The sequence below is a fragment of the Cyprinodon tularosa genome, unplaced genomic scaffold, assembly GCF_016077235.1.
Source record: "Cyprinodon tularosa strain WSP-4 unplaced genomic scaffold, ASM1607723v1 ctg154, whole genome shotgun sequence".
Taxonomy (NCBI): Eukaryota; Metazoa; Chordata; class Actinopteri; order Cyprinodontiformes; family Cyprinodontidae; genus Cyprinodon; species Cyprinodon tularosa.
In genome coordinates, this window is record NW_024038375.1 from 2,550,949 (window position 1) to 2,566,492 (window position 15,544).

Below are 15,544 nucleotides of genomic sequence, written 5' to 3' on the forward strand. Positions count from 1 at the left end.
CAGTAAAGAGCCTTCATTTGTAACAAAGTAATCATTGTCTTGTCATACTTATTGCATGCAATTATCAAGAAATATAAAGATGTTAGCTCTCTTCCAGGACTACTTTTAACGGCACTTTTCTAAGGCAGAATAATAGACATCCATGAAAGCCAATGACATTTGGGATGGCACACGGGGTGGCCAATCAGATCACAAGGGGGGCAGGTGCCCCCCTTTGCCACCACGGTGGCTCCGCCTCTGCTTATGACATCATCATTCTATGGTGATGTCATAAGCAGAGGCGGAGCCATCCTTTGATCCCTGTTAATATATATGAGTAGTTAGAATCTTTGCTTCATTCCAGCTCAGGTCTCTGGTGTGCTAGCTGTGGTTATTTTGCTCTCAAAGCGTTTATTGATTTAAACTGCAAGAAAACATCTAAAAAATGAATTTCTGGGCAAAGAACGTTGATCTCGCTCAGGTAACAGAAATGCGTAGAACAAACAGGAGAAACGCCCTAGAACTCTGTTTACTCAACGAACATCTTGAAAAAGGTTTTCGTGAAATGATATCACACCCTGATGTGTGAAAACGGATGAAAGACGAAATATCCTTAAACAAAAGATTTGAAAAGTGGATCAAGAAGCTTCAACACGAGCTAAGAGCTCAGAAGACTTTAACGGAGATTATCGCTGCAGAAAATGAAAAGATAAACGCTTTACGCTTGAGGAATATTGAACTTCTAAAGCAGTGGGAAAGTATGAAAGACGTGGTAGTAAAGTCAAAGAACCTGAAGAGTCAGTACAAGATCGCGAAACAGCAAAAGAAAATGCTCAAGGAAGCTAACAAGGATATAGAAAAAAGGGTAAAGAAGTTGAGCAAAGAAGCTACAAATCAAAGTGAAGTGGCTATGGAGGAAAAAAATAACTTGCCGGCTTGCTCTCCAAGTAAACAAAGCCAACCAGAGGAAGTTAGACATTCTGAATATTTATCAAATGACTTTCCCTCAGAACTCGTCATTTATGAGAGGGAAGCAACACCAGTTGACCAGCAGACCAAGGAACAAGAATTTCTACACTCAGTTTTAGAGTTGTCTGACAATGTATGTGAGGAACCAGGTCAGTTAGCACGGAAACAACAACATTCAGACCAGAGGACTGATTTTGATAGCATTTCAATTGACTCGTCCTCAGAAATGGAGGAATGTGAAAGCGGACCTAAGCCTGCTGACCAACAGACTGAGGAAAAAGCTTTTTTAGAGGCAGTTTCTGACAAAATATGTGAGGAACCAGGTCAGTTAGCACGGAAACAACAACATTCAGACCAGAGGACTGATTTTGATAGCATTTCAATTGACTCGTCCTCAGAAATGGAGGAATGTGAAAGCGGACCTAAGAGTGCTGACCAACAGACTGAGGAAAAAGCTTTTTTAGAGCCAGTTTCTGACAATGTATGTGAGGAACCAGGTCAGTTAGCAGAGATAAAGACAACCCAAGCAACAGATTCAGTGGACACATCAGATGAGTGGACAGTCAGTTCATGGTTCTTCACTCCATTTAAGTTTATTTTTGGTTGAAGTGTTATTCTGTGTCTTTGTGGTTGTTTTCTGTCAGTGTTTAGCTCGTGAGTTACTCTCTGTTGCCTCCTTGTGTCTATTTCTTTCCCCTTGGCTCCCTTCTTGTTAGTCCTATTCACACCTGCTCCATATCAGCTCATTAGCCCATGTGTAGCTGAGTTAATTAGATTCTTATTTTATTTGATGAACCTTCTCAAAACACCTTTTTGATTAATTTACATGTTTGTTGTTATTTCTGTTTTATACTGCTTTTATTTTGGTGCTCAGTGGCACAGTGGGTAGCACTGCTGCCTTGCAGCAAGAAGGTTCTGGGTTCGGTTCCCGGCCCGGGGTCATTCTGCATGGAGTTTGCATGTTCTCCCTGAGCATTCGTGGGTTCTCTCCGGGTACTCCGGCTTCCTCCCAAAGTCCAAAAAGATGACTGTTAGGTTAATTGGCTTCTCTAGTTTCTCCTTAGGTGTGATTGTGTGCGTGAATGGTTGTATGTCCTATTTGTCTCTGTATTGCCCTGCGATGGACTGGCGACCTGTCCAGGGTGTACTGTGTTACATGCAGGCCTCCTAAGTCCACGTCAAACTTTTGTAATGATTTTACTGACCTCCTGTCTGTGATATGCGTTGATTATGAGAAGACATGAGAATGGCAGATAAATTAGACTAGATGCTGTATTTATTCATTTTGAAGAGAAACAGAGAATCAGATGCGTCTCTACTATTTTATTAAAAATAAAATGATAAAAAGGGACCTAAATTAAAACAAGATTAGAAGATGGTTAAAAGCCGTTTACATGTGGACCAGTGGGTTTATTCGGTTGGCTTCCCTTCTCATTGAGGTTCTGTTCTTGTATTTTTATGGAGCACTGATTCAGAACAAATGTCTCTAAAAGCTCCAAAAAGATAAAAAAAAAAAAAAGATTATTTTTCATTTCTGATTAATTGAGGATCCAAAAGCAGAGAAGAGTTCTTCTTAGTTTAATGCAAACTGAAACAAACATCTAAAAATAAAATACTGAGAACCAAAACAAGCAGCAAACACCAGCATCAGGGAAAACTCATATGGAGAGCCAGAGGCGAGGAAGCAACTACCAATCAACAGGGAACCAGTCCATAAGAACTGCAGGGAGAGTATATATGGGAGACGGAACAAAGACTGGGGAAATCAGCTGATAGGGAGCAGGTGTGGATTAAAGAAACTAGAAGGGATCTAAGGGGAAAGTAGACAGAAACAGTGGGAACTGCAACATATTCAATTCGATTCAGTTTATTTCTATAGCTCCAATTCACAACACATCATCTCCAGGAACTTCCCAGTTCACCAGATCATGAACTCAAGCAAACTACTTAAATTTTTCATTCCAGCTGCCCTCTTCCTCTCCAAGATCCGCTTGGCTTGATGTAGCTCGTGCTTAAGATCATCCAGGTTTGTTTTGTAAATGGTTCCCAACAAAAACAGAGGAGTCTCTTCCAAAAAGTTGTTGCTTTTAGGATTGAGTGCTTGAATTCCTTTCATGATATCACAATTGGTCTTAGAAAAACGTCTCTCTAGCTCAGCCTTCACATTGTTCAAGATGGGATAGAAAACAGTGGTACAAAAATGGTCTTCATTACGGTTTCGCTGACCAGTTGTGGATGTGACAACAGATCCATGAAGAGCAGAGCTAGTCTTTGGCTGCCTTTTGGAAACCTTGTCTGTACTAATATTGCACTGATGAGCAATGTCCAGAACTTCTGTCCACAGAAGTCCAAGAGATGAAGCATTTCCTAAAAAATGCTTCATCTCTGTAGTGCACAAATGTTTCTCGTAGTGCCTCAATCAGGTCAACTGCCCTGGCTAAGTCCAATGACAAGGATTGCAGCATATCAGACAAAAACTTTGTGTCTCCCAATATCGTTCAAAAAGTAGCCAAAAGGGCAATAAAGTTAAGATCTATCTGTCCAAGAAGTCCATGTGCTTCCGTTGTTCTCCTCTTCAATGTCATGGAGGACACGAATAACAGCTGGCAGCTGATCCATAAGGTTTGACAGGCATTAAACCTGCAAGCCCACCGAACATCGCTTAGTTTGGGCAATTCTCAAGGCTTATCCTGAAACATTGCACGCTGTATGTCATGCCACTTTTGATGTACATACGATCCAGATAGAAATGTATAGAGGAGCTGCAGCCTCTGGAACTGCTTTCACGGTGTCCACAATTACCAAATTAAGGCAATGTGCATTGCAGTGCACATAAAAAGCGTGCTTAGCCAGCGACTGTATCCTTGCAGACACACCATTGTGTCTACCGCTCATCACTGAGGCCCCATCATAACCTTGCCCAACCAACTGCTCTCTGTATTCCAATCCATATTTTTGGAGGCTATTGACAATTTTTTCTGTTAGCCCTGCAGCATCAAGCTTATTCAAAATGCATAAAACTTTCATGTACTGTTCCTTTGTAATAATACCTGAGAACTAAGGAAATTTGTTCTTGTTTTTGTAAGTCTTTTGTCTCATCAGCTAGGACGCTGAAATCCCCACTTTGCTTTACCTCTTCAATAATCTCCTTCCTGACCATCTCAGCTAGCACCTCCAAAATCTCATGTTGAATCATGTGACTTGTATATTTGGCATTGCTATGTTCCATTTTTCGCTTTATTAAGGGTCATTCTTTGCAATCAGTTCCATAATTGCCAAGAAGTTACCTTTGTTGCTAGAGTTTTCTGACTCACAGTGGCCCCGCTGCGCAATGTTTTGTGTTTCCGTACACAGTAGGACATCAGCAATGGTCTTGATATACTTTTTATTTTCCTCCACCTTTTTTTGGTATTGTTTATCCATTGCTTGGAGCAAAGACATATTGTTTTCAACACCCCTCTTATACTCTGTCCATGCCACCATGGCATTTACATGGTGCTCTGCCTTGGCATGCATCTGGAATCCTCCATCTTTATACATTGCCTTTTTCCAGTTTGAAAAACCAGTACCCGAGGAGAATGTTGTCTCAGGAGCAGTGGGTAGCGAAAAATGCCGGCACACAAAACAATGTGCAGTATCCTGGCATTGAGAGCGCTCAAGCCAAGTGTACTCTTTGTACCAGCATTAAAGGCTCTCGTCCCACCCTGTCCGTGCTGAGTGCGAGGGAATGCATTCAAGATCGGTTGAGCAGGGCCACCAGCTCTGGTTTGAGAAATATCTGGAAATAAAAAGTTAAAAAATTTGTCTCACTCACAAGTCTGTGGATGAAAATTGTAATAATTACTTAAAATACTTTACAGTTAACACTGCACATTTTGAAATAACCTATGGTATTTAAGAGTTAACCAAAATGTCCATAGAAACATCTGCATTCCAATAGATAAGCAATACGAAAGGACAAGTCACACATTTTTACATGGTGGGTAAATGACATATAGAGTTTAACTATCCACCTTGGGGACCTTTAGGTGCAGCAAATGTAGGAAATGGCTGACCCGAAATGTTTCTGTTGCAGCTGCTGCTGTCATCCGATTCGAAATAATCGTCATTATCATCCGTGTCTGTGGTCTCCTCTCTAGGTGCATCTAAAAATATTGATTGGCATAGATAACAAATTGTATTCAAATATAAATTACTTTTTAACAATATGTTATAAAGTACATATGTTTAACAAAGCCAAACAATTAAAAACTGCACAGTACACAATGCCATTAATTTAATTTATTTAATAAAAGATAAAAGAAATTTTTTTTTATGTAGCTCAATATAAATCCCAATTTGCCCAAGAGAGCTTCACAATCTGTACAGCATACATCAGCATCTGTCCTTAGATCCTGGATTTAAATGAGGGTCTGTGTTTTCACCTGGTCTGTGGGTGCTGGTCTGGCTCTGGAAGTTTTGTTCAACATGGGATGGTCCCTGGCTGCTTTCAGGCTGACAGTCACCTTGACCTTCACTGTTCCCCGCAAGGCTATCATCTTGACCTTTACTGTCCCTGTTCTGAGCTTGTTTCTTCTTAATGAAGAAATCTTTAATGTCTCCTTTTCTCCGTTTCATTGTTAACTCTACCTTTAAAAAAATGTATTACAAAACACAGAATACACATAAAAACATTATTTTACGGTTATTGTAAGTGGCTTAAAATTATACTTTCCTTGACTATTAAGGTTTAATCAAGATAGACTTACTTACGAGGTTTTTACTCTAATCCTTTAGTTTTGACATTGTTTTTTTTTTCTTCATTTTCTTCTCTCTCTTCTTGTGTGTTTTTATTACTCATGTGACTGTTTTTGCAGCACTTTAGTGCAACATCTTTGTTTCAAAGTTTGAAAATGAAATCAACACCAAGAACAACATTGATATAGAAAGGAAAAGATTCAGAGGGATCTTATATTTCTGCATGAAAAAGCCTCTTGGAATAGAAGAACTACAAAGCAGTATTGGCAAACATTAACTAGTTTCGCTGTAGGTTATAGACAGTTTGCTACCAAAGTCTACTTGAAGAAAAAGGTGTTTTAAACAAGTATCAGGTCATGCAAATATACAGAAGGTATTTTCATGGTTTTTATTGTAAATACCACACCAAAAGATTGGCTTAACATTAAACTGAAGAGTAGATGGTATAATGTTGTACTAAAAGTGGGGAAAATATTTCATTTAGAAATGCTCAAACCTGACTATAAGAGTGTGAACATATTTATGAACCACTGATGGTCTAAATGTTAAAAAGATTTTGTGGGTTTGCAGTTTAGAATATTTGCTGATATGATTTAAATAGTTTTTTGTGTGTATTTATGTATAGTTTTGGAGCAAAAATTATGATGCACATAATACTGCTTGTTGCACTATGTCCTAATAGTTTTATTTACCAGGGTCTTTGCTAACAAAAACAATGAGATTATCACCTTTTTATTTCTCTTGTTGTGACTCCTTTATGCTGGTGGGACCTATGGACACTAGATGGCAGCGTTGGTGTAATATTGTTGACTATTTCCAGTAGCATCCACTACATCACATAGATATTTCAATTTAATTTTTTATAAAAGCAAAGGAAATGTGAGTCATCCTTGTTAAATAAAAGGGAATTTCACACTTGGATGAGTATCGGATTACTGCTGTCCTCATCTGAACGTCTTTATCTGTCAGTTCTGATGGTTTATCCAGTTGGTTATCAGTCGCTAATTGGTAGTTAACTATTATTCCAGCTGTTTTATAGTCCTCATTAGATAGATATGTGGAAAACTAATGGGTAATGGTCCTGAAGATGAAGATCTGAAGCTATTAATCTAGGGGCTTCATAGTGATACGTTGACTGAAACAGGTTTCTGTATTATAGCATGTGCATGTGAGCCTTTTTATGATCATACAGAATTCTTTGAACTGGAGTGCTGTTAATGTAAAGATTGGCCAACTTCTCATGCTTTTTTATGATCATCCACTTACTCTATTTAACTGCATAAATGTGTGTAATGGTTATGAATAAGCTACACAGATTCATCAAGTCGGCAGGCTGGTGAACTTTATGACCCACAGTTCAGAGAGTTGTGCTGAAATAACCATTCAGTGCAGAGTTGCTCCATTCTGCTGTTATTAAGCTTTTAGATAGGAAATGAAAAATTAAAGATAAATAAAAAAAAAAGCAAAAAAATTTAATTTTGTTATTTAAATTTACATCCTTGATATCTTGCAGAAATAGATTTGAGGAATGCATGTCCTCGCTGTTTGCAGTTTGATGAGAAATTTACAAAAAAAGAAGAAGTGTGTGCATTGGACGATGTTCAGATTAGTTGTGAGCTGTGAGAAATAAACCAAGAAAATACTGGACAGGAAGGAATTCAGTGATGTATTTTTTGATCGTCCCTGAAGAAATAAAAGGTGGCATATCTGAGGTTTTATTGTTTTGATTTGTTGCCTTTCGAAGCTTCAGATAATATGCATCCTACACTTGTAACCAGCTGTTTTTTTATTTCTTTATTACAAACTACACATGTTCCCTTCATGACAAGTTGGAGGTGGAAATTTACTAACATGGAAGGGAGTGGCTTTGAGAAACGAGGGAGGGTGTGGAATTGCTGTGGAGGATGGTGTTGTAAAATTGGCAGTATTTTCAGCAACCTTGGGAGCCTTGCAGTGATCCCGCTCATCAATCGGAATTTCAGATCAGAGCACCGAGCATCTCTGCACTCCCCGGTAAAATTTACTACCATTTTACTGCTGCTTGTCTGTCTTTCGTCAGCAGTAACATGAAAGTGAGGCTTGTGTTAAGAAGGTGCCGCTTTTAAAATCGGGTATACATGAGAAATAAATACTCATATGTTGTGGATTGTAGTCCCACAAGTCTTTAATTCAAAGTTGTAAGGCTGGTTTTAGGCTCTATTTATTTAATAAAGCATTCTTTTCATATGTAAGCCTATGCTTTTAAATTATCTGAGCTAACTGCTCAGGTCATTCATTTGTAATTTACTTGTACAATCTTAGGATTACTAGACTCCTTTTGCTAAAAGCAACTCCTAAACTCCAGGTTGTTTAACTGCGAGCCTCCACTGTTGAGGTATACTTCTGAATGTAGATGGCAAAACATATTTGTTACTCTATAGCTCTCGTATTTAAGCCTAATGTTACTTTTATATAGCTTAGGCCAATGGAAAAATTCTGTCTTGGAAATAACTACTGTTATATAGTGTATATAGTAAGAATAATCAACACCAAGAACCGTAATTTTATTTTTCAAGGCTGCACTTAAAAAAAAAATAAAAAAAAAAATTGTCCAGAGTGCTGTTCCAAACAAAAATTCTTTTAGTTTTACACTTGTGTAAACAAAATGACAAATAAATCTGTCTAAGTCTAATAGTATAACACTTTGAGTATTGCAGTCACTGATCTCTATTTATTCACTGGATTGCTGATAGGGCGTTGGTTGTACACAGTGATGTGAAGTCAACAGCCGCCATATTGGTACTCCGTAGTTAGACCGCTCGGAATGTAAACAATATGTGCGCTACAGCATTGAACAACAATGATTTTCTCATTTTTTAGGGGGGCTTAAGACTTTTGAAATAAATCTAAAGTCATCATGTAGTATAACATGTGATACAAATCAATCACAACAAAATTAGTGTGATAATGAAGCAAAAATAATACTGTGGTCCGATATTAAGTATGTTACACACGCATACACACAAACTGCAGGGTTTTAATGACATATGGGGACATTTCATTGACTTGCATTCATTTATTATGTCCTAACCCTGACCCTTACCCTAACTATTACCAATATAAACCAGAACTTTACCATATGGGGACAAGTTGAATGTCCCCACATATAGGACACACATACACACACACAGCTTTGTTTTCATGAAATATGGGGACATTTCATTGACTTGCATTCATTTTATGTAGCCTAACCCAGACCCTTACCCTAACCCCAGCTATTACCTAATCCTTACCTAAACTGAATTCACACCTTCGTCCTAAACCTAACCCCAACTCAAAGAACAGAACTTTACCATATAGGGACCAGTTGAATGTCCCCATATGTACCTGTAAGTCCCTGCATGTAGGATATTTTACAAAATACTTCCCTCACATTGTAGGTAAAACAAGACCACTTACACACACTATTGGATTGTATGCCAAAAATGCTAAATGATGATGTACATGTAATATACATGTACTGATTACATTGCAATGGTCATTACATTAATCATTTTTTATGGTGCAACTACGTGGAAGATAGCGGCAGGTGACTTCAGTTTTTTTCGGTCTATTGGCAATCCAGTGAATAAATAGAGATCTAAACCTTTAATAATTGCAGCTGTAATACTTTTATATATAATAGTATTGATTTATGTGTAACAGTTTGCCAATTTTTTGAATAAGCTTCTGCTAAGGTAAAATAAAAACTAGCCGGGGATCAAACCTATTTTTTTGTTCTTGTGTTTTTTCTTATTCACTGGTTAATTAGTTGGCTTATCGGCTATCAAGAAATATTGATGTAGAAACTTCAAAGTCGGGCTGCAGCTATCGATGACTTTAATCATTGATTTATCTTTCAAGTATCTCTCAGATTATTTCATGAACCTCAAAAGAGAAACTGTAAATTCATTGAGATTCCCCAATAAACAAATATTTAGAACTTGGAAGAAAAATATTTTTAATCAAAATTTTCTCTGGATGGCCAAAATGTCAAACAAAACTCTATGTACCTGTCTATCTGTGTGTAACATGTGTACCCCTGTTTTAATTTGATTATTACATTTATTCCAACATGCATATTGGCGATACTAAGAGAGACAGCGATGGCCATGAGCCAAATCCCTGGGTCAGTCACAGTGTGAGACACAGCACCACTACAGGTGATGCAAAGCTCATCTTTGCCTCACCTCTCCTCTCTTTCACTTTTTAGAAACACTAATGTGGGAATTCTCAGATTTTAACTATTGAAGTCTTAAAATTAAAAATTCAAAATCAAGTGGACCAATTGATATTCTTTCATATCTTTGAATCATTACATTTGTTTGTCATTATAACAGGTGAGACTCTGCCTCACTTGATAGAATGTCACTGGGTAATACGCAATGTAATATTTTAGGGTGTTTAGATATGATGAAGACGACTCCCTGGAGTTCAAGACCTGTAACAGGAGATGGATGAAGATATGGTTGGGCTGTTCATACTAAATGGATCAGAAACTGCTGATCTGCTGAAATTTTCAACCCTAACTATATTTTATATTAATGATTACTATCTGTGGGACAGTATGTAGTAATTTACAGCTTTTTGTCAAAAATAGATTGCTGAGATTGGACAGACTGTTTTGGGATTAAATAACCAAGCATTTTAACTAAAGTCTGAATTATGCCCTCTCTAAACGCATTGAACGTAAAAGCATGTGGGCTTCACCAGTGGAAACCCACATCAGGAGTCACTCCTATCAGCTACAGTAGGAGCAGGGATCTTAGGCCACAGTTTACACCTGCTCACAAATGATTGTGAAGATTAGAAACATGTTGCCTGGTTCAGTGAATGTCTGCTCAGATCAAATGATCAGAACCTGACCTAAACAATATGGACTCATTCTGCTTCATACCAAATGTTCAGACTGGTGGGAATATTATGGTGTTAGTTATTGTTATCAAAGGGACATTTTTAGATTTAAAAACCCCACCTATGCTTTACTGCTGAGCGTCTACATCCCTTTAGTACTCTTCTCTTAGCCACTTCCAAGAGGATAATGCACCTACAAAGCTTACATCACCCTCCAGCGATGAAGGTGTTCACTCTGTACTGTCACTAAGTCCTCACATCTTTGTGATTTGGTGGAATGGGAGAATCGCATTATGGATGTGCAGCAACATTAAGCCTGTTTGAATTTCTTCCACCAAGAATTGAGCTAGTTCTGTGTTTAATAGTTGGTCTATTGAGGTACTTGCAGAATATAGCTAATAAAGTGCTCAGTATGTGGCAAGATATGCTGCTGTGGGCCTGGCAGAGTTTGTCAGATGAATTATATTTAATGCTATAAAATGTTATCAGATGGTATATTCTTTAGTTGAAATGTCTAGTATCAGTTTGTCTGCCTTTTATTGAAACACGCTGCAGAATACTCTCTATTGGATCACACAACAGGAATGATAAGGATAGAGGGAAGACTGTGCTGGAGATGGAAGATTTTATTCATCCTTAACTCCCTGCTCTGCGACATCTGGCTGGAGGAGTGACACAGTGTCCAGCTGGCCAAGAAGTGGTAAACCATCTCAACAACCGTGGCAAAGGTTTATTTTTTAACTAAAACCTGCTGTAACTTGCTTTCCACATGGAATCCAATTTATTTTTCTACCTCATGGGTAGGCATGAATGGTGTTTGATTCAAGGTGTGTGTCTGTTAGGTTTAATATAGTGGAGAGGATGTGAAGGGGTTTTATGTGTATATGGAAATATTGCGTATTTAAATTGTACTTTAAAGGAATAGTACACCCAAAACATGATTAGCCTTCATTTTCTACTCACCCCCATGCTGAACAACACTCTGGAGTACTTTTTTGATATCTCAAATGCATCTGGAGATCTGGGAGGCTTCTTGCCGTCTGCTGACATTCAAATAATGGAGGTCTATGGTGCCTGAGACAGAAAGGTCCATAAAAGTCCACAAAAAACGTTTCAATATTCCTCCATACTGCTCGTCCAATGTATTCCAAGTGTCCTGAGTGGGTAGCATCCAGAATTTACTCGAAACGAAGTCATTTAGAATGTTTTTAGAGCATAAGCAGTAGTGTATAGGACTTCCTGAAAGCGCGCACATGCGCGTTCACGACGCTACGGAAGCCGGCAGACCAAACCAGCGCATTCAGCTCGGCAAAGAACTCATGCTCTTCCTCAACACTGAAGTCCTCAGACATTTTTCTTTCGTTGTTTCTTTCTTTGCACAGGTAAACAGCACATTTCTTCTTCTACGCTTGCATTATTGGCAGAGCAGACGCTGAATGTGCACTTTCATCTGGTTTGGTCTGCCGGCTTCCGTAGCGTCGTGATCGCGCATGTGCGCGCTTTCAGGAAGTCCTATACACTACTGTTTATGCTCTAAAAACATTCTAAATGACTTCGTTTCGAGTAAATTCTGGATGCTACCCACTCAGGACACTTGGAATACATTGGACGAGCAGTATGGAGGAATATTGACACGTTTTTTTGTGGACTTTTATGGACCTTTCTGTCTCGGGCGCCATAGGCTAATCATGTTTTGGGTGTACTATTCCTTTAAGATATTAGGAAAAGATAGTTGGTAAATGTTCCCATAATGATTTATCTTGCACTAAATAAACAGCTTTAAGGTCCTACTGCTTTGGGTTCATACAGTAACATATATACACAACATCAGATAATGAGTAGGTTTTTTTCCCCGCTAGAGGAAAAGAGTAGAATCCGCTACTTCTATCACAACAACAAGGTTGTACTGATGGACATTTGCTGTTTTGGTGATTAACAAACTTGCTGTAGCATTTGAAGTTGGCAGGAAAGCAGAGCATGTAGTGAGATAAAAAGGCTAAATGCTCAGGGTTTGTTCAAGTTCCAAGAACAACTCAATGCCATACAGCCTTGTAGATCTCAGTTACACTCCTAGTGACTTTGTGCCTTTTGCTAGTTCACCTTCCTGTGGGTGGTGGGGTTATGGGTAGAGATTGATTGGCTGTCACTCCGCTGATAAACCTCTCCATAAAACACTGGAGCAAAACCCTTTGTTGGGAAATGGCTTTTATTGTACACTTTTGTTTTACTTTTTTATCAATCGTCAGGTCTTTTGGAAAATTGCTAAATACAATTGCAGTCAGTGCAGTGACTGAGCCTGGTCAGGCCTCCAGTAAAAGCAACATTGTTGGGTCCTTCAGCTGTCAATACGTTTCTTTATGTGCTTTGTAGATGCACTAGAATTGCTTCTTGTTGAGGATAAAAATGGAAACTGTGTGACATTCATAAAATAAAAAATAAAGTTGGTAATTTGTTAACTGAAATGTGATGGAAAACTAAAGTGTCTCAGCTTCTGTACCTCTAATTAGAAGAACAAGTCATTTTGTCAACCAAAGCATGGACACTGAAGCATACCATCTTTGTCCCATAGCTGTAATACAGAACTGGTTTTAAAATTTTCCTGTTTTTTTCATCTTTGAATATGATCTGGTTTTTCTTTTATGTTTTTTTTTTTTTTTTATCTTAACCAAATTTTGTTTTTTACCTTTCCGCAACTCATTTCCAAATGTGCTGGCTTTCACACCGCATTGAAATGGAAAGTATTGTGAGCAGAAGCAGCACAGGCCAAAAATAAATGGCAAAAAAAACAACAACCCTGAAGCAGACTGCTAATGTATCCTTCCAACAGGTCATAAATTCCACCTCCTTATCACACAAATCAACAAATTGGGGCTTATGCTGCATCTACTTTTTGACAAGAACAGCATTTGGGCTAAATATGATACATTATGCATTGCATGAAAAATGACACGTTTTCTCAGTCAGAAATGCATACATGTCTCAGAAAGGTTAAACCACAGAGATTGTAGAAAGGAAACAAAATGCAGAAAGCCCTTATTTGAGTTAGTTAAGAATAATACATTTCATGTCTTTTCATTATGCATGTAAATAAGTTAAATAGTCTGTCTGTCTAAAATGCTGAAATTAAAAATCAATTTAGTCTGTTTTAGCATCTTGTTTGGTTTGTAATGTAATGGAATTTTGTGTTTGGAGAAAATCCTCCTATGTTTTTCACAGACTACAACAACATATGGGATGACGATGTTTTTGTGTTTAATCTTCTCTCCGTTATGTTCTTCTGGATTTCCTTGCCGATTTGACAAACGGCCAGTTTGGGTATCCACAGGTTTGAAGAGCATCTCTGTGTTTCTGTTCTTTGTGCTTCCCCTCTGTTTAAATAGGGACAAGCTCAGCCTGGTGTTGTAAGGTTCTGATGACTGAAAGTTTGTGTTCCAGTGGTTGGTACTGTATGAGTCAAAAAGAAGCTATTGGTCTGTGTGAGTGGATTTCCTATACATTTCAATGTTGAGGTTTCCATCTCCTTACATGTGCTACCAGAAAAGGTACGGTAGTTTGTTGTCCTCGGCATCGTCTCTGGTAAATTTGATGTTGTGGTCAACAGAGTTGATGTGTCTTGTGAAAGCTTCCACTTCCACTTCTTTCAGCTGGATTTTGAAAAATGTCTCATCCAAATATTTAAACCAATGGCTTGGTGGTGTTTGTCTGAAGGTGTCGAAAGCTCTCTCCTTTTTTTTTTCTTTCTTTTTTTACATTTCTTCCATGTAAAGATTGGGTACAATTGGTGACACGGGAGATCCCATGGCACAACCATGCCTCTGCCTGTTATAATTATCCCTGAACTTGAAATAGGTTGTGGAAAGACAAAGGTCTGGTAGGATGCATATCTGGTCCGGAGTGAAATTAGTCCCGTTGTTTAGGTCACCGTCTTGTTTAAGATGTTTCCTGACTGTTTCTACTGCCTCTGATATTGGTATGCAAGTAACATCAAAAGGCACCAGGGGTTGCCCTGGCGCCTTCTTTAAATGTTTGACTTTGTTTGCAAAGTCTTTTGAGTTTTCTATATGATGTGGTGTTTTCCACCTTGGGGCTAAAATAAATGGACTCCTAAACATTCACAAGGAAGGAACACCACTCAGACCCATTGTCAGCAGCATTAACTCAGTTACATACAACACTGTTAAACAACTTACCAATATTTTAGCCCCCTTGGTGGGAAACCCACCACATCATATAGAAAACTTTCTGACATGTGAATTGGAAATCCTTCCTGGATGGGAAGCGAAACGTCTTCAAACTTAGAAACAAAGCCCAGTGTTTTTTTTTTGTTTTTTTTTTACTTTTTTGGAAGGTTGAAATACTGAATTTGAAGCAGGCAGATATAATTAGGAATTTTCTTATTATTAATCCTACTAGTTAACTTTTACAGGATCATTTGTGGCTGGGTAGCCAGACTACAGATAGCGTAACAGACCTCCTATTTGTTGCTTGATCTCAGCCGTTTTAAACCACCAGCTGATAATAAAAGTGATGGATGGTTGTCCTTTGTTTTATCTATTAGTAATATTTCCAGACAACTTGGTTGGCATCCACCCAGTTTGGCCTCTGTAATGAGGGGGAGAGGCGTTGGACTGAACTCCTACACTCTACACAAGCAAAGAAGCTGGTCACTCAGGCACTTTCAGTATGCAGAATTTAAAATGGAAAGTTAGATAAATAGTTTTTATAGTGTTGGTGGATCGGCAAGTGGACTATATTTTCTGTGAACATTTGATTTTAAAAAAGTGCATACTTTCTGAACTTCTAATCCATTTTACATGTTAATAATCTTTGAATCTTTGTTTTAATGAATAACTGATCAAATTTGTTTTTCATTTCTTAACTTCCCTTCCCTTTGCAAAAAGCCTCAATAAATGTGGCCAGGAGAAGAGAACAGTGAGCCTGAAGCAGATGATAGAGAATAAATCCTCTTTTTTTTTTTACCTAATAA

The 15,544-nt window shown here is 38.2% G+C and overlaps 1 protein-coding gene across 2 annotated transcripts in view; it reads left to right on the forward strand.

The window, feature by feature from the left end:
* The window catches only part of tex264a (testis expressed 264, ER-phagy receptor a), a 110,985-nt gene that overhangs the window by 13,026 nt on the left and 82,415 nt on the right, over positions 1-15,544 (forward strand). The window contains exon 1 of one of the 2 annotated variants that reach the window (XM_038279981.1): positions 7,522-7,698. The exons of the other annotated variant lie outside the window; for it this stretch is intronic. Coding sequence (XP_038135909.1) covers positions 7,537-7,698 — 162 coding nt within the window. The 5' untranslated portion in view covers positions 7,522-7,536. Of the gene's footprint in view, positions 1-7,521; positions 7,699-15,544 lie in introns of those variants that run through there. 2 annotated transcript variants of the gene reach the window in all.